Source organism: Habropoda laboriosa, unplaced genomic scaffold (genome assembly GCF_001263275.1).
Source record: "Habropoda laboriosa isolate 0110345459 unplaced genomic scaffold, ASM126327v1 scaffold212, whole genome shotgun sequence".
Taxonomy (NCBI): domain Eukaryota; kingdom Metazoa; phylum Arthropoda; class Insecta; order Hymenoptera; family Apidae; genus Habropoda; species Habropoda laboriosa.
Window position 1 is genome coordinate 1,513,446 of NW_017100509.1, and position 23,266 is coordinate 1,536,711.

The 23,266-nt window shown below is 41.5% G+C and overlaps 2 protein-coding genes across 2 annotated transcripts in view; one reads left to right on the forward strand and one right to left on the reverse strand.

The window, feature by feature from the left end:
- Window positions 1–23,266, reverse strand: part of LOC108576172 (tubulin polyglutamylase TTLL4-like) — a 218,403-nt gene that overhangs the window by 149,505 nt on the left and 45,632 nt on the right. Inside the window, exon 3 of the mRNA XM_017939116.1 lies at window positions 9,597–9,655. The gene's annotated coding sequence lies outside the window, so the exon portion shown is untranslated. The remainder of the gene's footprint in view (window positions 1–9,596; window positions 9,656–23,266) is intronic.
- On the forward strand, window positions 19,619–20,128 carry LOC108576209. The gene has a single exon (XM_017939155.1). It carries the CDS (start codon window positions 19,619–19,621, stop codon window positions 20,126–20,128), a length of 510 nt encoding a protein of 169 aa, XP_017794644.1.

Here is a 23,266-nt window from a genome sequence, read left to right on the forward strand (position 1 = left end):
TTAGGTAAATTTTGTATTTCTACATTTGTCGTTTTAAAAGGATTTTAATTTTTCCTAATTTTTTAAAGTAACTTTGCATACTATATCGTAATATTTTTATTATTTGTAAAAAAATTTAAACTTGATATCTCTCGACAAATTTTGTACATTTCTATCCTCCATTTTAAAGTAATTTTAATTTTTCCCAATTTTCCAATTAACTTTGTGTATCACGTCGTATTGTAAATTTCTGTAAAATTTAAACTGACAAGAATTGAAATAATTTAACCTAGATCTCTCTCGACAAAATTTTATGCATTTCTACCCTCCATTTTAAAGTGATTTTATTTTTTCCCAATTTTTCAATTAACTTTGTGTATCACGTCGTATTGTAAATTTCTGTTAAATTTAAATTGGCAAGAATTGAAATAATTTAACCTAAATCTCTCTCGACAAAATTTTATGCATTTCTACCCTCCATTTTAAAGTAATTTCAATTTTTCCCAATTTTCCAATTAACTTCGTGTATCACATCGTATTGTAAATTTCTGTAAAATTTAAACTGACAAGAATTGAAATAATTTAACCTACTTAAATTTTACACATTTCTATCCTCCATTCCAAAACAATTTCAATTTTTCCCAATTTTCCAATTAACTTCCTAACATTTTAATCATTGCAAATTACCTTCTCCTCGTCAGATTTTTCAAACGACCTCTCAATAATTCGCACGCAAAACGCAACCATACTCATTCCTCCACATTTCCATCGATAATTTCAACTACCAGCCGAGTCAAAATGACCCATTACCGACTTTCCAAAAGTGAATTTTCATGTAAGTAAACCATAATTGGCAAATTCCATTCATATCGATGCAAATAGAAGCATTCGTGTAGAAAATAAATTCGGAAAGTTACAAACGATAATACCTATCACTATCGAACATTCACATTTTTTGGAAAGTTGCTAATGGGCCACTTTGACTCGGTCGGTAGTTCTAGTGTTAACCCAATATATCTGCGCTCGCTACTCCTCCACGGTAACTCTTCCCGAGTGTTGCAAATGTATTTTTACCGAAAGCAGCAGGTGTTGCTCGTGTAAACGCGGAAATTCGTGTAAATATTTGCCCGGAATATCCTCGACGGCCATTCATCTTTCTCTTAAGCGGCGTTCGCCGATCAATATGTACAAATTACGCGGTCCAGAGCTCTCGATCATCTACTTCCGTCTCACGAATCGCTCGAACGTGCCTTTTTCTGCTCGTTCGTGAACAAGCAATTCTCGTTTGCACAATAGTTTCGTACCGTCAACGAAGCCTGAAACGTAATTCTGTTTCCGCCGTTTGCTCGTTGAATTCTCGTTCTTTCTTCTAAATAGGAGGTAAAGGGAAATTTCCGCTCGAACGGGAACTCTCGCAGAGGCGGTTTAGTAATTCAGCTTTTGCAGGTAGCACATAACACGCTGTTCTACTTCGACGACGAGCTACTATCTCGAGGAAAATCAGGTTTTCGGATAATCGTGTATTATGAAAACGTTTAATGGCCGCCGAATACGGTTGAGCGTGTCGAAAAGAAGCAGACCAGGTGAGAGGAATCGTTGTACGAATACTTGTGGCGGAAAAGTAACGTGGTACGGTTTGAAGAAGTGCAACGAGGATTGTTGGAGTGTTATTTGTTCGGTAGAAGCAGATTTTTGGGAGCTCTTGAGTGTTAATATGATTGTATCGGTGTTTATTCTTCGATCTTTGATGATCTTTTCAGTTTTCTTAGCTTGTGATTTAGCTTAGTAATCTCAGATTCGATGGAAGATGATGGAATTTCCTTTTATGACGATTTGAAAGGAAATATCGGGTGTAAGATTTGTTAGAATTTCTATCAAGGAATCCTTTATTTTATTTATCGAAGCAAAGATATAATAGCTATCGAGCTTTATTCTAAAATTAATAAAATAATCGCTTTCCAAACGTTAAAAATGCATTTTTGCTAGCAGAAATATTAATTTCCAAAATTTCGTGCTGATCTCTCAGAAGAAATCAAAGGTTCGCCTGTTCAAGGTATATCAAGTCTGCTAATTGAAAACATACGCTTGCAAAAAAATACTCTACAAAGAAAAATCGGAAATTTAATCGTCCAAAAATACAAACTACCTTTAATCTTCCTCCAAAATGACCACCAAAAATTACCTTAAAACAAGAAACCGTTAAATGCCCAAGAAACTTACTCCTCAAAGCAGAATCTCATTTACCATAAACTATTTAATCTTCAAACGAAATTTAATCGTCCAAAAACACAAACTACCCTCGAGCCTCTTTCAAAATTACCGCCAAAAATTACCTTCAAAAATAAATACCATTAAACTATCCCTGGTACGACATTTCTGTCCAAACCGATCACGAGCATCATATCCAAAAGAAACAGAGAGAGAAAAAGGGAGAAGAACAGCTTCGTCGACACGAGTGTATGTATCCGTAAGAAAAATATTTCGAAGACTAGTCTCGTCGAAAACACAGGACTCCAGCTCTGTATAAGGGCGTCTATCTCGCGTACAGATCTACCAAGGGCCCGTACTTCCCTCCTGTACTCTATCACAGTCCTCTGTCCCCCTCGTCTCCCCCTTGTCCTTCCTCTGACCAGCTTTCTGAGTCACCCTTGCACGTGTTCGATTTCAGCCCCTTTGAAGGCTTCTTCTTATCCCGCTGGCCAGGAACCTCCTGGATCCTTGCTGGAGCCGAACGAGCTCTTTTCTCGGCAGACCGCTCCGCCCACAGGACCCTTCCAGCACGAGAAAAGGATCGAGGGGCCAGAAAAGAGACCCATCAAATAGTTTCTTCTGGCGCTTATATTGTGTGTGTGTGTGGACGAAAGATAGAGAGAGACAGGGAAGAAAGAAAGAGAAATAGCGGAAACTGAGTTTCTTCTCTTTTCGCGAAAAGTCATTGTGTAACTTGATGGACCTATCTACTACTACCGCACCTAAACTTCGCTCGGGGAAACGTGAATGCTACGAAGAAGACGACGGCTGGTCTAGGAATAATCGCGGAAAAGGACGATTGTCGCGAAGAAGTTACGAGGGTGGAAGTGGGCGAGGCGAGGCTGAAACGTGACGAAGTCAAGGGAAGAATCGAGATGGGGGATGTGTCGGGCGTTCTGTGGGCCCGACACTTCAATGACGCTCTTTGCGGACGAAATGGCGCCAGGAGAAATCGATTGAATTTTAAGGGAACGATGGTCGGATTCGTTAACTGTGCAAATAACGCGGGCAGACTTTTTCGGTTGGGCCGAACCGGGATTTGTGAAACCTGGTTTCCATGGAAAATTCATTTTTCTGAGAAGACACTTTTCTGTTTCGTTTCCTGGAGTGTTGCAAAAACGAACTTCTGATCGATGATGTGCTTATGCAAAATATTGACGGTATTTCGGTTTTTTAAGAGAAGAATGATTTAACAGAACAATCGATGTTTATGCAAAGTACATTGCCAGAGTATCGAACCTCTTCAGGGACGATTCTTTTTAAGGTTAGAAAAAACTGATCTAATTTTTTATGTATTACAGTTACATTTATATTCACGTTAAAGCGATAGCAATGAAACCGCTTTCCCTCGTATTTTCTCTATCACAAATATTGAAATTTTCTAAAAAAAAAAAAAAAATTAAAGCTCAAAGGGTTAAACGAAACTACCAAAACGCAACAAACTAAAACTAACTAAAGAAATCCAGATACCACTAGCGTAAAAATTAACCATCAAGTGTGTCCACTCTCGTCCCAAAAAACCTCCCTCGAAAAGAACGCCCTTCGACCCTAAGAAGCGCCGAAAAAATGGGGAACCCAGAGAAAAAAAAGATCGTAACAGCCGGCCAGCGGATCGTATTTCACCCTGAAAAACGCACGAGAGATCCACCCTCGGAGGATCGAAAAACGCGGTGCAACGGAGAAAGCGGCAGAAAAAAAAAAATACGCGACGGTCGAAAAAGGGTCGATCGCGAGAGTCGCCTTTTCTCTCCCGTCTCGAATAGACAGGATACCGCGATGACACGGTCCGCGTTAATCCAACGATAGAAATCTGTGAGCCGCTACCGGTCATCGAACGCGAAGGCTATGTCGAGCAGAGAACGAAACGCAGCCACCAGCACTACCACCGGCCCAGAACGAAGAAGGAAAATGTATAATTTATAACGATAATCCTTTAAGAATGGTTCCGTGCCCCGGAGGCAGATTCACGGTTCTACGATTCTCAATGCGGCGCACCACCCTCGCCACCGATGCTTTCTGCGTTCCCCATTCGTCCCTTTTCAAACACCCAACATTTCTCTCCCTCGTCCTACTCGTTTTTTCTTCTTTTTTCTTCTTCAACGTACAGAACACGCTGGCCAATGAATCTAGAATCGATGGATCGACCAGGGAGTTCCGCCTGGATCCCCCCTGTGTTTAGATAGGTGCAAGACTCGCGAGACTTGTTTATTTAGGCGCATAATGGGGCAGCGGAAAAATGGAAACGGATCTATACGGCTCTTCCATCGTCCTCCAAAGAGGAGACCATTCTTCGTGAATCTTTTTTCCCTTCTTCTTCTCTCCCCTCGACGATTTACCGCTAACGAATCGTCGTTTCTCCGGGGAAGTTGAGGAAGCTGTGCTCCAAGACGTTTGCACAGACTCTCGAATTTCGTGTACCGAGCTATGTTTGATATTGGGGTACTATTCTTCGGTACGAAGCACGAGTGTATGTTGACTTCTGAGTTTATCGAGGCTCGATAACTGTGTTGGAGGAGAAATGAAGTTTGGATGGAATGGGATTCGTCGATTTCAGGTTTAGAGGGATGTTTGATCTTGGGATTATGAAGGATTCGCGATTTGCTCCGGTAATTCGATTAGGCGACTGGGGAAGGGCGTGGTTGAGCATTTGACAGTGTTTCTGTAGAAGAAACTTAATTTGTCGAATATGTATTTGGAAATTTGACGTTGAAAAATCGGCTGGCTGACACGAGAGTGAGATAAAGCGAATCCTTCCAATTTCACAGGTTAGATTTAACATTCGTCGTTCAGCGGTACGTTTTTCTGCATCAAATGTGGGAATTAGAGGTTTCACCCCGGAGAAACCTTTTTTTCTACGGGATTCCTGCACCCACCCACGTTAGATTTGCCTTTGAATCGACGCGTCAGGTCCTTGCATCCGGCAGGATCCTTTCCTCGAGGTCGAAACACTGTTAGGATGTCTAGCGTGAACGGTGATCTACAGGGTGTCTGTTTTAAAAGTCGTAAAAACTGTCTCCAAAATTGTCCTCTTAGTTGTCACAAAAGAAACTGAAGGTATCGAAAATTCTTCAGTATAAAATGAAACTTTAATCGGTATAAATAACTTATCTGCAGATGGTAAAATGTTTTCATAAAACAAAATGTCCTGCAAATGGAACGGTTAATTTTTTTAAATAAAAATCCTCCGTGATTTTACACAGTTTTGCATAAAACGAAATGATTTGATGCGACACCTCTTTCAATTCCTCTCAGTAAACGCTACAATATTAAGATTAAAAAAAAATAGTGTTCCACTCAAAAAAATTAACTTCACTTTGAAATCCTCTCTAATTTTTTCCACTTACAGGAGAATTATTTATACTACATAACGTACAAAATAACTTTTGCAGAAGCATCTTTCTAATATATTTTTGTGATTTTCCCTAAGTTAAAGCAGACACCCCGTATTTAAGTCCCGTCTCGAACGAATTTCAACGCGGTCCATTTTTACCCCGAACTTAACTGTCTCGAACAGGTTCGAGCTTGCGACCGGAAGAAAGCAGATCGATTGGAAATGCTATCTTCAGGCGCCTACGGTTCACGTAATCCTCCGCGAAAAATGGTCCCTTCCTCGATTCGTCCGGAGGAACGTGACTGAATCGTCACGGGACTTCTTAAGAAAACGATACATCTTGCGTTTGCAAGGTGTGACGTATCTTTTTTTCCGGGGAATTTCGAAACTCTGAAATCTTGGAAATTCTCTGCGTGACTCATGCTGCTTCATGGCAAATTAAAGTAACTTCTTCTCCAATAATTCTCCAATTTTGAGTGTCTACTTTTCTTTTTTTTAACCTTGCGTTTTGCTCGCTGTAATTTTGCATTAGGTCCTTGGAAATTATATTCAGATTTTCTTCCGATTTTCAATTAGATCCTTGGAACTCCTATTTAGTGAAGATTGTTTTTAGAGTTGCAAGCATTTGTTGAAAAAAAAAAAGCGAGTATTTCTGATTTTTCGTTACACGTGCAGAGAAAAAACGAGACCACGGATGCAGGTTCGAACCTGCACCGTGAAGAAGAAGGTCGTTTCCAGTATCTTCCTTTGAATCCTTCGACTTCACACAATTCAGTACAAGAAGAGGCCTTTTCTAGAGCACACAATAGGCAAACGTGTCTGAACTTGCACGAGTCCCTCAGAAAATACACGCATTTCCCATTCCTCCACCTTCTTGCAAACACACCTTTCTGCATAAATTTGCAAACTCCTACTTCCGTAAGATCGGTGTTCCAGAGAAATGCACGTATAAATTTTCTCAACACTGCGCCCAAAGAAATTCGACCGAAATTTCACCGACAGACCGCCCAAGATTTTTCATGCGAACGAAGCTTAACACGTTAAGCGCGGCGTCAGTCCGTGGTGACTGACAGTGAACTTTCCGTTTAGGCGGCGTCGGTCCGTGGGAACTGACAGAGGACTTTTCCTTTGGGTGACCGGCAGTATCATGTTTAAAAAATAAATGTTACGCACGTCTCCTTCTTTTTCTTTTTCGCAATTTATGAACACTTCTACCAAATCCGGATTGGTATTTCTTCGTCTGAATGCCGTGTGAGCGCATTTGTTATCTTCTGTTTATACTCTATAACCGAACAGCTCGCGAAGTGATCGCCGCTGTGTGCCGCCAGGACGGAAAGCAGAGCGAAATCGTGTTAAAGATGGTAAAAATTTATCGCAAAGAAAGACGTTGAAACGTGCAATAAAAATGAAATACTTCGGGGAATACATGGTATACAAAATGTAATTCGAGCGAAATTTCACCGGTAAACCATCCTTGATTTTCGTTGCAAACGAAGCTTTAAGGATGAGCAAAATTGATCGCAAAGAAGCTCGTAAAAATGTGCAATTAAAATGAAATACTGCTAACGTGATTATCTCCGTTTTACAACGACACGTTCTCTTTGTCCCGAATGCATCACGCTGGTCGCCCTGTGTTGTGCAGCTGGTACCTTAAAGGGTTAACGCGAATCGCCCAAGTGGGTTAGTAGGTGGAACTGGGAACGATCCGAGGACGGAAAACATTCTGAATTTTTATATTGTACCGCGGAGAGCAACTTCGAACACGTTCCTTCTGCCAAGCAGGAGCAGTTAAAAAGTGAATTGTATGCCGGTTGCAGGTTCGAACCTGCACACGAAGGAAAAGCAGGTCGATTCGAAACGGAGCCTTTTGCCTTTAACACAATCTTCCGCGTTCTCTACTCTATAGAGGGCAAGCTGAAAGGTGTTCCAACTTGCATCGTCCTCCTTTTTCTTTATCACGGGTAAGCTGACGATAAGGAAAAATAAATTTCACCGGGAGCATTGTCGGGAGATCAATGGTAGCTTTATAAAGGATAAATGTAGAATGAAAATAATAAAAAATTTTCTGTGAAGGATATCTGCAACTGTCTGACACGATAAGTGCAGGGAAATAATGGCACAATTGCTATTGCTATAAGAGCTGGAATAATGCAGAATTAACACAGGAAGAGAAACGGCGAAATAGAAGAGCCAAGGTAAACGAAATTTGACTTAAAAGAATTGCAAATTAGCCATGTAAAAATTATTTTATATAAAAATATTAGTAATAATGAAATAATAATGTTAAAAATATTAGGCCCTGTGAAAATTGTAAACTTAGCCTTGCAAAAATTATTTACATAATAACATTAGCAATAATATACGAAGCCTTCTAAAAATTATTTCAACCAATAAAACAATCTCCCAAATAATTACCCTAATTTATCAATCACACCATTCTCCTCATTCTTCACACGCATCACACTCGGAATAACCTACCAAAACACCCACAAATCTCAAATCCTTCGAACCCAAAGTTACCGCCCCATTTCCAATTTAACCCAAAAACTCGCAGTATACACATCCCTGCCCCGAGAAAGAAAAATTCAACGCAATATTACATTGGTCGTCCCGTTAATAACCTGCTCGAAACGATCTGCTAACCCAAATTTCTAACCCTTTCTACCTGGCCCCGGGTAAGAAAGGGTTAGCGGAAACCGGGCAACAATGAGGGAAAGGGTTTCTCTCGCCAGAGAAAAGGTTCACCTGTGAAAGGGTTAGCAATGGGACAAAAGAGAATCACGAGTGGCGTGACAAGTGCAACGCCTCTTGCAAAAAAGGAATATTATTCGAATCACGCTCACTACGATAAGCAGTGTCCAATCACTGCAGCCACGACTGCAGCAGCAGCAGCAGCACGTTTAATCGAACCACGGAGAGTCGCGTAATCGCACCTGGTCTTTTCCACAAAACAGGGAAAGAAAGGATGGTGCACATGTCGATCGCAGGACAGCTGCGAAAAACGTATTTTCGCACGTTTAATCGAACCACGGAGAGTCGCGTAATCGCACCTGGTCTTTTCCAGAAAACAGGGAAAGAAAGGATGGTGCACATGTCGATCGCAGGACAGCTGCGAAAAACGTATTTTCTTTTGCAGCAGCACGAACGAACTGTGCATGGTTACACACCTTCAATCGTCGTTGGTCACCAGAAATAGACGTGACGAAACGAAAGGAGAAGGAAGCAGGAACCCTTGAACAGTGGAATTCAGAAATCCTCTTTCACCCGCTCGAAATTCGTTCGTAGTACTCACACACTTCGTGGAGATCGAAACACCACGTCTCTTCTCTCTCTCTCCCCCCCATCATTTCACGATTGCGTCCAATAGAGGAGAGGTCTCTCCACATGTTCTCGATGCACGTGTGCCCTTTGTGCAGGTTTTGACCCTTTTTACCTGAGAATGTTCGACACGGAACACGCGGGGGAGAAACGGTACGGACGAGAAAAGGGAAACACGAACAAACACAACCCGCTTTACCCCATTCAACCACGTAAGATATGCATCTTCGAGGCTGAATAGGCTTGAAAATAACGAAATTCCATCGGAGATTTTCGTGATTTTGAATAATATTGCATCCCCCTTCCAATTTCTCTCTCCACGGTGCCCGGTTCACGAGTTTCAAAGGGATCGAAAGGGTCCTATATAGCTATTATTGTACTCCTGAAAATTCTCTCGGCCGGTCCAGCCGGACAAAGGACTCCGAGTTCGTTTTTCAGGGATGGACAGCCGCCTGGTTGAAGCGTAGGATTTGCCTATGGAAAAATCAGGGGAAAGGAGAATCGTGGGTGATTGCGAGAGGAGAATTTTCAGGATCGATAGCGTCGATTTTGTTACGAAATTTTTTCCTAGAGTGTTCCGGTTTGCTTGGGTTAATTTTTGTGAACAGAACGGAGTGTGGGTTGAATTTAGGTTTGATTGTTCGGTCGAAATTTAGTTTCCTCAGCTTCGCGAATTAGGATTTTTTAGATTGTTGACAGCTTGGAAATCGCAACTCACCCATTGGTGCACGTGCCTGAAGAAAGGTTGACGTCGTCACCGCTTGTCCTTTGCGTTGTCTGCAACAGAAATTGAAGGAAGAGTCTGTTAGAAAATTTAGTCCAACGAACTTTAATTTTACGAAAATAAGAAGTGTGAAATTTACTAAAATTTACTATACACTTTTGCAAATGTTTCAAAGTTAGTCACCAAATCACATGATTTCCTCTCACGAACAAAATAAGTTTAATAAATTTCAATACAGTTCATCGAACCAAGTTATTATCCTCTATAATCCCTAAACTACACAAGAAACTCCGATAAAGGAACGATACAAACGGAGGGAGAAATCTCCACGCGATCTCCGAGCTCCGTTTCTCGCGGCGAAGCGAATCAATGGCGGAGGAAATCTCTCCACGCGTTGAAATCTCCACGCGTCTACTAATCGTCTCTCCGTGAAGGATGAACGAAATTCGACAGGCGTCCCGAAAAAAAATATTTAATAAGCAGGAAAAAAGCGTAATAGGGTGGAGCTACTATAAATTCACCCCGTTACATCGTGAAGAGAGGAGAGGAAGGAGAGATAAAATTCCAATTATGAAGATCTCTATCAGAGGGGGCCGTTGCCTACCTGCCGAAAACGATTACCAGCGTTGTAGAAGCGAGAAAGAAAAAAGGAATACGGTAGTCCGTATTACGGGTTATTTTTCGCTCGGAGGCAAAACGGGGGACCATTTTTTGTCTACCCTTTCGTTCGTTAGTTTTCATCCAGGGCGCTTTTTTCTCCCGCTTCCTATCCACCGAACAAAATCTTACGAATTCTCCACGATTGAACGGTGACGCGTTTCCTAGGTTAATTATCAATTTTTCCACGTTTTTGTACGCGGTTTCGTGGGATTCTGAAGAAGTGTATCAAGGTGAATTAGAAGTTACACAAGAATTTTTTTTTAGTTATTTCGTGTTTGTTCTTCGTTGGAGGGTTTGTTAGGCGCGAAAGTAAAGTTTCTTCTTCCTGGAAACGCGAAGTTGTAACAGTGGATAAATATTATCGAGGAATTCGCGTCGATAGCAGAATTTGCTCTCTGATAAAGTTGCACTGAATTTTTCTGCAAACGTGAGTTTCCTAGATCGTGGATAATTTGATTCAGACCTAGAAAAATATGTCATCTCTCAATGGCGGAAATTGACGGATCTTGTAATCTTCGTCGAAAAAATTTGAAAAATATAAAATCATCTTTCAAATTTTGTCACTGGAAAGTAGAAAATTCGTCGATTCTTACTGTGCCTCTATCTCTCCAACTTGCAATCTTCAACGAAAAAATTTGAGAAATACAAAATTGTCGTTGAAAACTACAAAATTCGTCGATTAATATTATTCCTCTGTCTCCAATAATTTTCCACACATATCCCACTAAATGAATTCATTATTTCCAACTTTAAAAATGATTTTCAACCCTTCACTGTGAACGATTTCCAACATAGAAGAATACCTGTAAAATATTTTTTCAAAAGCTACCACATACCAAAATTCGATCAAAATCGATGATTATCACTTCGAGATATTCCCCTGCAAGTGTCTTTCACAATACGACGAGGTGTATTGCTTATGCGCTACACTGGAGCAATCGGAAATAGCTCACTGGTAGCAGCTAATTACGACTTTCACGATTGGAGAATCTTCACTCCTCATCTTCGAAGCGGAGAAAAAGAGAAAAAGTTTTGATTTATGCTACAGACGTACAGAAGTACGAAGTCATCGGAATTTAACGAACCTATTAAGATTCCACCTGACCTTTTCCTTGTGGTAGTTACTTACTCGATTATTGAATTGATTCCACCGATAAGCTACACTTTTTTCCCAGGGTCGATGTGTTATCAATGAAATTTTCATCTTACATCTCGCAAGTTCCATTAAAACTGTTAAATACTAAGGAAACGTGAACTGAATATCACTTTAAACAAATTTTACAAACAAAGGGAAGAATCCTTTCAAGTAGTCCATAAAATCTGCTCGACATTTTTATCGCTGGCTTTTAAACAGAACGAGGAAATTCAACTACACTCCTCTCATATGTGTGCGCGTGTTTTTTTTTTTCGCCACTGCACAAAGGGTAATCGTATCCTCGTTGTTCACAATAAGCACGAGAGATTTGATCGGTGCGGGTTTAAAGGGTTACGGCGACCTTGGCCAATTTTTTCTGGCGCCCTCTTCTTTCATCGTTCTTTAAATCATGCTCCCATTACAACAACAGCTAACAATTATCAATAACAAATATTGAATATAAAACAAAAAAAAATCACAAAATTGAAACGATCAAAATTTACGAATAATACCATCCAGGCAGAATAATTTTAACAACCATTTAGATTTGCCTCGTATTCACCAAGCGTCCCAATCACTTCACACCTTTGCAATGAAAAAAACGACGAGAAGAAGAAAAGAAGAGAGAAGAAACGGACGTTATCACCGAGAATCAATATCAAGTCAGTGTCGAATAAAACTTGACAATTTCGCCAGAGGAACGATTTAAAAGCGACGAAAAATAAAAGAGAGAGAGAGAGAGAGTCATCTGGAACGGGATGTATAGCCATTATTTTAATCCGAAACCGCGCGCGGTCCACGACGAAGAAGGCCCCGTGCGTCCGTTCCTTACACCGTAAAACAAACACGTAAACAGGCAACGTCATGTAAGCAGGTAACCAAATCCTTGGAGGGAAACCTGGTATCTCGATCATGAAATCAGTACGATTACACGGTCGAGTTCAAGAGAGAAAGAGAGGGAGAAAGAACGTCGAGTATCTCGGGTAAGGGGTAAAACGAGAGAGAGAGAGAGAGAGAGGAGAGAGAGAGAGAGAAGAGAGGGCAAAGAAGGGAGAAGGATGGCCTTCTGGATGCACCTGCCGGTGACGTCAAAAAGGACTTCTTGTTTCGAGCTGTACAGCCCCGGGGGTCACTACTACTGTTTCACCATCAGCCTCCTCTCTTCTCTTCCTTTCTTTTCTCCCTTTATACGGAGCGGAGGCTACACGAAGACCGCGAGAACACCACTCACCTCCCCTCGCCTCGTCCATTATTTATATGCTAATGAAAAACCCGTGAAAAGGCGCGATATCGACCTTCCTTCATCCCCGGACCAATGCGGAGAGAGCGGAGCGTTGAAAACTTCCATTCGACCGATTACGTGTCGATGATGTAACACGTTACTGCCGGATCACCTCGTGATAAGAAGAAGGCGAGATTCTGTGCTTCGGGTTTAGATGAATACAAAAGATGAGAGAGTGCGCGTGGAAATTTCGATCAGACCGATTACGTATCGATGATCTAACAATCTGACCTATCTGTGGATCGTCCTTATTCGGATTTTAGTCGTTTCCCTTTGGTTACAAACTGGGTGATACTCTTATAAGGAGAGACACGCTCATTTCTTAACCTAATTTATCCCTATCGTATCATCTTCGTTACATTCTCCAGACTTTCGTCTCTTTCCTCATTTCTCCTCCTTGATTTCACTCATTTTCTCATTCCAGCCTTCACCTTTCATTTTTCTCTCCAAGACTGCTAACGAAATTTGTCGTTTTCGAGCAATCTACGAGGATGTTTAATTTGGTAGAGCTAAATTGAACGTTTGATTAAAGATAATCGTTCGAGTTCTTTTTCCCTCTAATTAGAGAAAGAATGCTGACGACGTTCGCTATCAGCAAAGTATTTTTAGCAAGTTATCGCCGAAACAGCGTGAATATTTCGCCGTTCGGGTATGCTGACAAGTGTCTTTTCCGTAAAAATACGACCGGCTGATAAAGCAAGCGACAGAGTAAGTAATGAAAGAAAAGAAAGTGAGAACGAAACGCGAACCTAATCCTCGTCTACCTGTTCCGCCCTAAGCTACCGCTCGGACACGAGGCGACGATGCATAAACGCGTCATTTCAGGCTTATTATTTGAAATGTCCGCGAAAACGTCCGTGTACAAGATAGAATCGGTATTCCGTGGATGGCGTTTTAATCAAGATCGTGTCACTTCGTTCACCTAATGCCACCAGCAACGTCAGAATCGTTGGACCAACGTGAAGTCGCAAGTTTTATCTGATGAAGAACGCTCCGTCCTTACCATGGGCATTTGCATAATCTAATATCTCTCGAACGAGGCTCGGACTGTTCAACGGAACTATACTTCTTCCAAGCTGTCACTTCCTTCTTGAAGAGAATCATCCCTGACACCTCGTTCCACGGTGTATATCGAGAAGAGGCGCGGTTGGAAAGAAGCAACGATTCAGTGAAACGCTTCGTTAAGTCTATCAATCTCTTCTTTTCTTCTTCCTTTTCGAGGAGCACGTGTTAAATGCGACGAAAATGTGTCGTTAAAATTGGGAGTATTTTCTCTTTTTTTTGAAGAGCAGAATAGTTTTAACCCTTCGATTAGGGACACTTTAGAGGGAAAGGTTCACTGTCAAATTCCTATCTCTCAAATTTTGAATTAACTCTGCTACCTATCGTTAAAATTCAAACTTTTTGAAATAGTAAAATATTTTTCCTTGTTTCAAGTATCATTTTTTCCTTTTAAGGAAAACGATATGTCATTAAAATTCTGAGAATTTTTTTCTGGAATCAAATTCGTTTTTTAAATTGGATTCTTTTGAAGAGAGTAACTTTCCTAGAACGATCTGGGCAATTTCAAATTTGACTCTTTTGAAGAGTGAAACTTTCTTGTCGCCATAGTTTCACGAGTCAATACTCAAACTTTAGCCTTTCGGAACAATTGGAACCCTTTAAAACCGAAAATTTCTGAAAACCTAAATTCTGAATTACCTCCACAACGCACCACTAAAATTCAAAACACTTTTCTTCCCTTCAAACACACTCACGACACAAATACCAGCCCGCACTGCAGAAATAAGCTACACCCGCAAAACGAACGACACGCGACACAAGACCATTAACAAAAGCAAACTATAATCATTAACCTTCGCAAAACCTCCGCAAAAAATGATATATCGTGTATGGCAATAATACGCGATAAATCATGGAACACCGAACGGGAAATAAAGAAAAATAGTCGTGGCCAGTTGCCCGGAGTCTCGCGCGTCGCCATTAAGAAAAATTCAATTTATGAAAACCAGTTCGAACCGTTCGTTTCCATGCAAACTTCCACACACAGAGAGAGAAAGAGAGACGTACGTACGTACGAGCAATTAAGCTGGCGATTCTAAATCAGAGTGAAAGAGGCGGTCTCGAATTGATTAGGACTCGGCGACCGTATTAGGAACCGGTTGCAACGCACATCTCTCTCGTGGAATAACGAGAACGAAGGAGATTCGACGTCTCAAGGACCGTGGGCAAAAGACGACACGTTACAAGACAGATGCAGGTTGACACACAACATTTGAAACTGTTCTCTCGACAACACACATTCACAATGCGTGCCTGTTTTCCAGTGACCGGTTTTCTAACGTACGCAAGAAACCACGGGAAATTGCCCGTTTCCGCAATTTTCTTTCGAACGTGGAGGAAAAAAAAAATTGGCAAATTAAGGGAAATGTGTTACGAGCACCGGACCAGGTGATTTTAGAACGTTATACAAGATTCTGGCGTGATAAAACACGGTGAAATGAACAGTTTTTGAACCGTTTATGTGTAATAATACGATCACAGGTATCGTCCGATGTTACGTCCACGCTATTTTTCACGTGATTAGGTTGTTATTCGAGAACTAATAAGCCCTACTTTCCGGATATCTTTTAGCTTTTCTTGCATTCTCTGTGCATACTTTTCCTCCATTTCTGTTTTCGTCTTTTATTATACGTTTGTGAATGTTAACTGTATAATGGAATTTTGTAGAAGAAATATTCGAAAGTATTTCAAATTTATAAGAGACGAATTTTGCACACACTGTGTACTTTTTGTTACTATCTGGATTGGTGGATTAGTAATTGAACTCCACGACATGCAAAATTACATCAAACCAAAGACTTTTACATTACCGCTCGAAAATTTAAAACAGCAAAATTGAAAGTAACTATGATAAAAAGAAATTAAATAAAATAAATTTCACCGTGTTGAGTTCCGTAGAAAATTTCGAATTTACCAAACAATACTAGAATTGCATCGAATTTCTGAGAGATCAAACTTAGGAGCGTTAGTGTACCTGGACGACTGTTACAATTATTCCACATGCATCGGGCTTCAAGCAAAACTTGCCACACGAACTTACCGAGATGTCTGTCCGGCGAAGTAAAAGGAACAAGCAAACAAACTTATTTTACGAGAAGATGTAGCACCGAGAAGCAAGGGAGCACGGTGTCTTCATGAAAGTAAAATCATTTCCTGGCGCAGGTACGTTCTCTCCCTGCAGGTTTGACGAGCACGTTCACTTCACCTGCCCAGGACTGTGTAGCTCCGGAACGCAAAGTGAAAACAAATACCCCACGATGTACCTGTCCTCGACGAGGGCAGACGGGTACCCCACGAAGCGGTGCATCGCGGTGGCCCTACGGGATTTGCTACGACCTTCAGGAACCCTCGTCCCGACCTCAACAGGTTCCTTCAGGAGGGTCTCTCTCTCTTAGCACAGCACTGCACTTGTGCTGGACTACGAAAGCTTCGGAGGATTTTTCCGTAGGGATCTGGATAGTTGTGGAGGAAACTCGGACTGTTGCGTTCGGTCGACAAATTGTAGGGATTGTGAGTTACGAGTGAAAATGAAATGATATGGAAGACGAAGAGTGGATTTCAGTGTCACATGTGGGAGGTTTCGTGCGACAGATAGATTACTTTGTTAATTGAGGACAGTAGCGGTGGAAAATCACTTTGCTCGGATTTTAAACGTTCTGGAAGTTTCACTACTGTTGCTTTTCTGGATTTTTCTAGCTGAGAACAGTATTTGTGAATATTCGCTTTGTTCCGATTTAAGAATCCTGGAAATTTCACTGCTACTGCTTCTCTTAATTGTTCTAACTGACAATGAGCACAGCAGAGGTGAGAAATGACTCTGCTTCGACTTGAAAGTCCTGGAAGTATAAGAAAGTCCTGCTATTGCTTCTCTTAATTTTTCCACCTGAGCACAGTATTTTCGAAAATTCACTTTGTCCCAATTTTAAAATCCTGCAAGTTTCACTGCTACTGCTTCTCTTAGCTTTTCTAACTAAGCACAGTGCACGTCTGAATGAATGGATAATATTGTAAGAAACACGTCGCGAAGAGTATAAACTCTCCAACTCTCGAAATTTCGTTTGGGTCACAAATGACCCAGATCACCCCCACAGTACTAAAAGCTACACAACACTCTACACTCCCAAAACCCAAATACTTCCAACCACTTCCACATCACACTGTTCCATAAAAAAACCCTTTACCACAGGTTGCGCCAAAGTAAACCTCCAAAATTTCTCCCTAATTTCCTCCAGCATCAACAGGTCGGTCAAAAGATCCACCTGATCCGAGTTAAGGTAACAGGTCGCTGGAAAAAAGCGTCCCTTCCCCCCAAAAAAACCTTGGTTAATTCAACAGACACCGAGACGAAGCAAGCAGAAGAGAGCAAGCAAGTAAAAAAAGAGGGTAGGTTAAAAGAGGAAACGCACGGGGGAAAAAAGAGTGTTTTTTATTCCTATCTGGTAACGTGCACTCGTGCGGCGAGGGTGTTCACGATTCCCCGCGGGGATGCAGGCGCACACGGAGAGAAAGAAAAAGCAGAGTGTGGAGAGGAAAGAAGAGAGAGGAAAATAAAGGCAGAGAGAAGCAAGTTCGAAGGCGTAGTTAATGACTCTGAGGGGTGCCATGGCTATCTCCACGTGTCTAGACTCTAGACCCTAAATCTCTCGAGCTTACTGGGGTAATGGAGGAAGCCAGCGAACATTATTGCCGCGCGTTAATTACTATAACTTACAGCCCTCTACCTCCCCATGCTTGCGCCAACTTGTTGATTTAAACGTAGCCGCCGCGTTCCTCTGCACCACGCTCTTTTCACGTCCGATGCTTCATCTAATTGGACGAATTAATCGTACCGCAGGTACGTATATAAATATTCCGCGCATAAGGCGCGGTGGTTTGCATGTCTGCAAGGTGCACGGAACCGCCGCGGCGGCGGCGGCGGCGGCCTTTTTGTTTTAGCTTCGTTCGATTCTGTCGATGCGGAAAATTAATAATAGCTCAGCGACAGATATAGTGGGGTATTTTCTGAAATATTGCCGTAATATCGTACGTGAATTCACCATGCTAGAATTATACACCGCCATGAGAAACAATTACTCGGAAGAAATACTAGCGTTTTTAATAACAGTTAATAATAACCATTTTTTTTTCACTCTCTTCTTTCTTGTTTTTTTTTTAATGTTACAGATTATTCACCGAGTACGGTAGTTGAAAGTAAGTGTGTGTGTATGTGGGTTGCAGAAACGTCGGCTTGACAAATTACCTCTTCGTATAGGAGGACGTAGTGCCATTTTTTTCTCTTTCTTTCTTTCTTTCTTTTTTTTTTTTTTGAGACGACGAGTCGGCACAATGAAAGGATGCAGCGAGAAAGGATGAAACGTTGGTGTACGCTTAAAGTAACGGGGAGATAATAACTTGACACGGGGATGGATATATGATGTATACAGGTTCGATTTCAAGTTTTGAGGAACGATATATGGAACAGCGAAGAAAGTTGCGAAAGGTGTATATGTGCCTATCGCGTGTAATCGTGACATGAGTTTAACAAGGGAAAGGATATTACAAGGATATTATTGTGCAGTACACATACTCCGGTGATCATGAGACAAGGCGACTTATGTGGCACCGTCGATGACAACGTAATTGACGGTGAAATTTCTCGTGCAACAATCTTTACGAACCATTTCAACGCGGTACGGTCATCTCTCGCAGAAAAGAAATTACAAGGTGTGGCAGATTCTACGTTGAAGGATACAACTTTTCCTTAAGAAGCTTAGTTTCGCAAAAATGGAATTTAAAGCTTCCTCTAATCAGAGGTGGGTAGAGCAAAGATTTGCTAATTTATCCAGCACTATAAACGTGAATTAATAAAATTGTTGATAAACGAATTTTCAAACTCCATTTCCTCAAAAACAAAGTTTAGCAAAAAAATCCTATTCTTCATTTTCAGTTAATTTTCACATATACAATCCCCCATACCCAATCATCTCACGAAGAAGACTCTAATCTCACAGAAGAATCTAATTTTCGTTAAATCACAACCCCTTTATCTTCCATACAGAGTGCGGTCGAAAGTTACGTTTAACAAGCTATCCCATTTTCCAATTTTTCCCCCAAAAAAATCACCTCGTACTCTCCAGTACGCAAGACTCGCGTCACGAATCCGTCGGAGACCTGTCGCAACAGGTTCGAGCGCAGATCCTCCCCCGAGAAACGGGCAAATACCCACCCTTTTGATGGAGAAACGGTGGTAAAAGGGCCGAAAGAACCCCGGCGGCTTCGCCTCTTCTCTCTCCCCCCTGGAAACCGGAGAGGCAGCGAAAGGAAAGATCCACCGAGAGAGGAAGGTCTCTGCGAACGAAAGCGAGGGGGTGATCGCGGGGGTGGGTGAAGAGGCTGTGCAGGTCGGGGTGGTAGGTCGGATTAGTGTCGGAGGGTGTCAGAGGGAGGGAGAAGAGCGGCAGATGGTCGGCGTGGACCCTGACGTGGGAAGCTCCGAATTCTCCAAGTTCCCACAGCCAGAGTGCACCTGCCCTCCCCACTCTGTCACCCCGTCCTGCTTCCTCGGGCCTATATAAGGTCCGGGGTTGCTCGTCTAAGGCATCATTCGCTCACTAGCGTTTCGTACCAAAGCACCTCAACGATAACCATTAACCGCACACGTTTTACACGCATCCTCTTCACTCTTCCCCGAGCTTCGCTTACGAACCAAGATACGCTCTCTTTCGTAAGTTATTTCGGCCTATTCCAAGTTCGGAGTTGGACGGTCTTTGCCGCGCAAATCTACGCAGGAGTCCAGTGTATACACGCACACAGAGATACACGTTTACTCCGCTTTTAAAACCGGTTCAGTGTTGCCCGCCACCAGTCGAGAATTAGCAAAAGAACAACACGATAAAGATGGCCGCCACCACAATGAACCACGTGTTCGACTACGAGAACGAGCTGAACGACAATCTCTACAACCTGAAGATGTCGGGAAAGACGTCTACGGCTACTACGACTACTACGAGCAGCAGCAAACGAGTCAGAGGTGTACTCAAGCCTATTCTACGACTGCTGAAGAAGAAAACCAGCCGGGGGAAATACGGCAAGGGGCAAAAAGCGATGCCACAGGTGGAGATATTCACCGAGGAGGTCGACAACCAGAACAACGCTAACGAAGCACTGGAGAGGAGACTTCTGGCGGAACTTCAGGACGCCGAGGAGGGAGCAGCCATTACTGTCTGCCTCGACGGACAGATGACAGTTGTACCGGTTGTACCTGGTCAGTGCTACGTGCCCGTTCATTTCGCGCACACCCACGCCGGAGACTTCTACTGGACGACCCTGAGCATGGCCGACAGTGACCTGTGCTACAAGGAGCGAGCTTTCTCGCAGCATCAAACGCCCGAGATGCAGGTCGCGTAAAGAGTACCCACCTCGTATCTAGAGACTACTTTGACGAACGTCATCTACCTCAAATTCGAAGACTCCTGGTCTGTCGAGAAACAAGTTCTCCTCGTCGTGACTTCCAAGTGACGCGAACAGATTTGACGAGGGCGAAGACAAGCAGCTCTTCCGGGCTCAACGGCGAAGAAGAAGAGGCAAGCATGTCTCGTTCGTGCACGAACCGTTAAGATCGTAACTCTCAGCCCTGAAGAGAAGGACAGAGGCTCCAACCCTCTCTCGTTCCTGTCACAGACTGCCTTTATTTTTCTTAGATAAGATAGCGTCGAAACTGTGATAAATAGATTGTAGTTTCTTAAACTGATCGTCGTACGAATGAGAAATTGTGGGAAAGGAAAAACGTATCCTGTGCACGATGAGGCACTTTGGCCGAGAGAGATCAGTTAGAGAGAGTAAACACGAAAATATTTTATTTTTTTGTCTTCACTTTTGTTTTTTAAGTAACGCTGCGACTGTATAAAAGGTTTGGTCGCGATTGTGATATTTGTACCTATTAGGTTAATTGTTGTATGATGTACACATTGTGATATCGGCTTTAACGTTCGTCTTGCTCGACGAAAATTCCTACTGTCTTCCAATTTGTTAAGAGAATAAATAAATGTACCTTTGTAAGATCAATCAACCTGTTCCACGTTATTCGCAGTACACCTTTCGCATGGCAGTTGGTTAAGCTTTCTGATATTCGAGTATTAAGTTTCCGAAGATTGAACGGAGAAAGAGAAAATTGGTCCGAATATCCTCGTAAATAGATAGTTACGTGAAAGAGCCTATTTTTTGAGGAAATTCGGTTGTTTCGATAGGTGATTCCACCTGCGATTTCTATAGAAATCGTTAGCCCTTCGTAACCGACAGTACTACTTGGACAAAAGATTTCCAGAGCTGAAAAGGGTCCCATTCATACCTGAAAACAGGTTTGAGAAAGCCTCGGGGGTCTTTTCAGCCCTTTCTCTCTCGGGGAGAGATTCGAAAAATCTCTCCAAGAATTTCGAGTCCACCGTGACGGGGATAGTTTTGTCCGAAGACATTACGAACTTCTACAAAGAACACGGTCAAAAATTTCCCAGTCGTGATCGATGAAAACTCAGAGTTTGGAAAGTTTCTCGCAAACGTCCACTTCAAAGTTTGCCTTTAGGCGGGAAAAATTTCATTCTACAAAGATGAACACTTGAGAACAATTTCTATATTTCTACTCCTCTATTTCTTTCGAATAATCAAAGTGTCCTTTTGTTCCCCTTTTTTACGCTTTCATTCAGTTCTCCTTTCTTGCACGGTTAATCAATGTCCGCACCTGTGATTCTTGGTACAAGGTGAAACAGGTTTCTTATGTAACACCGAAGAAACTCTGATTGACTTCTTCTTATCGCAATATTGAATTTATTCGAAACTTACTAAAATTTCTGTTATTTTTCCAATTCACCGTTCAACAACTCCCTGCATTTGTTACGTACTTTAACGAAATTTAGGCGGAGCTAATGAAAGTATACAATACCTGCGGAACAGCGAGATCTTAGGTAAGTTAGTTTCACGAGAAGTGAACGTTAGTTACAGTGGATGTTTCACGTGGAGATTATTAGAACGAATCGTTCGTTTATTAGAAATGTGTGACACACGTGTTGCCCATATGTGACAGGCACACGTCCATCAGGGTGGATAGGGTGCACGATTTGCCGTGACCGGACCGAGGTAACCGACCCTTTTGCTCCAACAATAACAAAAGATTGCGGCGTGCACGATCCTCGTGTATCAGATGATAATACAATAATAAGAGGGGTGCATAATTTGGGGGATGGTTGGTCGTCGATAGGGTTAACTCGATGTTCTGTTTATTCAACGGTCAGCCAACCGCGAGAATACGACTGAACGAGTTCAATGTGTCCCTTTAAAAAGGGGCTGAGAGTGAAAATGTTGCGTTCGATATCACAATGGCGAAAGTTAGATTGCAATTAAGGTGCAATAGTCGGGAGAACGTTTCGAACTTTCTCTCCTATTCATTTGCAAATTTTTGTACACTTTTCTTTTTAGGTGACTGTGGGTTCATTAAGAAATTATTTAAAACTATTAAAATTATTGCAAGTTATATATTAAAATTATTAAAAATAATGTTAAAACTAAGGATAAATGTAACGGATGAGGTAGGAGTTATTGTGGAAGCTGTAAATAATTTTTTTTTCGATATGCATGAGAGGATTATATAAAATGGTAGTAGGAAAAATGAGACGTATGAGTGTATAATGTATATGAGATTAAATTGATAGATACGTGTTTTTTTATATACGATAACAACGGGAAAAATGGATGAAAAAGAAATGGTTTTTAATGGTCGACGAGGCAATGGAAGCCTGAAGGGCAGGCAACCCTTCGTACTATCCTGCATTAGGACCAGCTTGAAATGCACATTTAAGAGGATCCATAAGAGAGATCTAGCAAAAATTATGCTCGTACAATCACTCCTTTCAGAAAGCTAGATTTTATTTAAAGGATGCATTCAATATTAATAATTTTCATGCAAACAATTAATTTATTTCAGCCTCCAATTTTTACAGCAAGTATCTAAAATAATCAACACATACAAATGTACAAAACTATAAATAAGCCTTCTTAATAATATTTTTTATCGAATGTTAAATAAACATAAACAGATTGAAACATTATTCTTAAGTGTCTCGGTAAAATAAATTTATAAAAATTTATCGCACGTTCAATTTTTCGCCGTAAAATGAAGTGTAACTTCTCCAAACCGAGAAATAATTAACTTTCACGGGTTAATTTTATTCATTAAAAAACCAGGAAACATAATTACTTTCGAAAAGAGCAGCTTAGCAAATACTTTGATTTCCCCTGATCTCGATCATATTATCATGCTTCACGTCACGTTTTAAAACGCGACAAGCTCGCAAATTCTCCATAATCTTAAATATAAAATTTCCATCGCACGATCTCGCCAATAATGAAACAACCTGCACACACTTAAAGCAGACAAACAGGTCAGTCACGCGAAATGTATTAATTATACAAACTACATTTCGTTGATCAGCTTAATCGGTGGTGTTCCCATCGGCCAAATTAATTCATTACTGCTCGGCTTTGGTCGGTGTACAA

Coding starts and splice junctions, on each gene's coding strand:
- LOC108576209 (XM_017939155.1), top strand. CDS start 19,619: ATGGCCGCCACCACAATGAACCACGTGTTCGACTACGAGAACGAGCTG.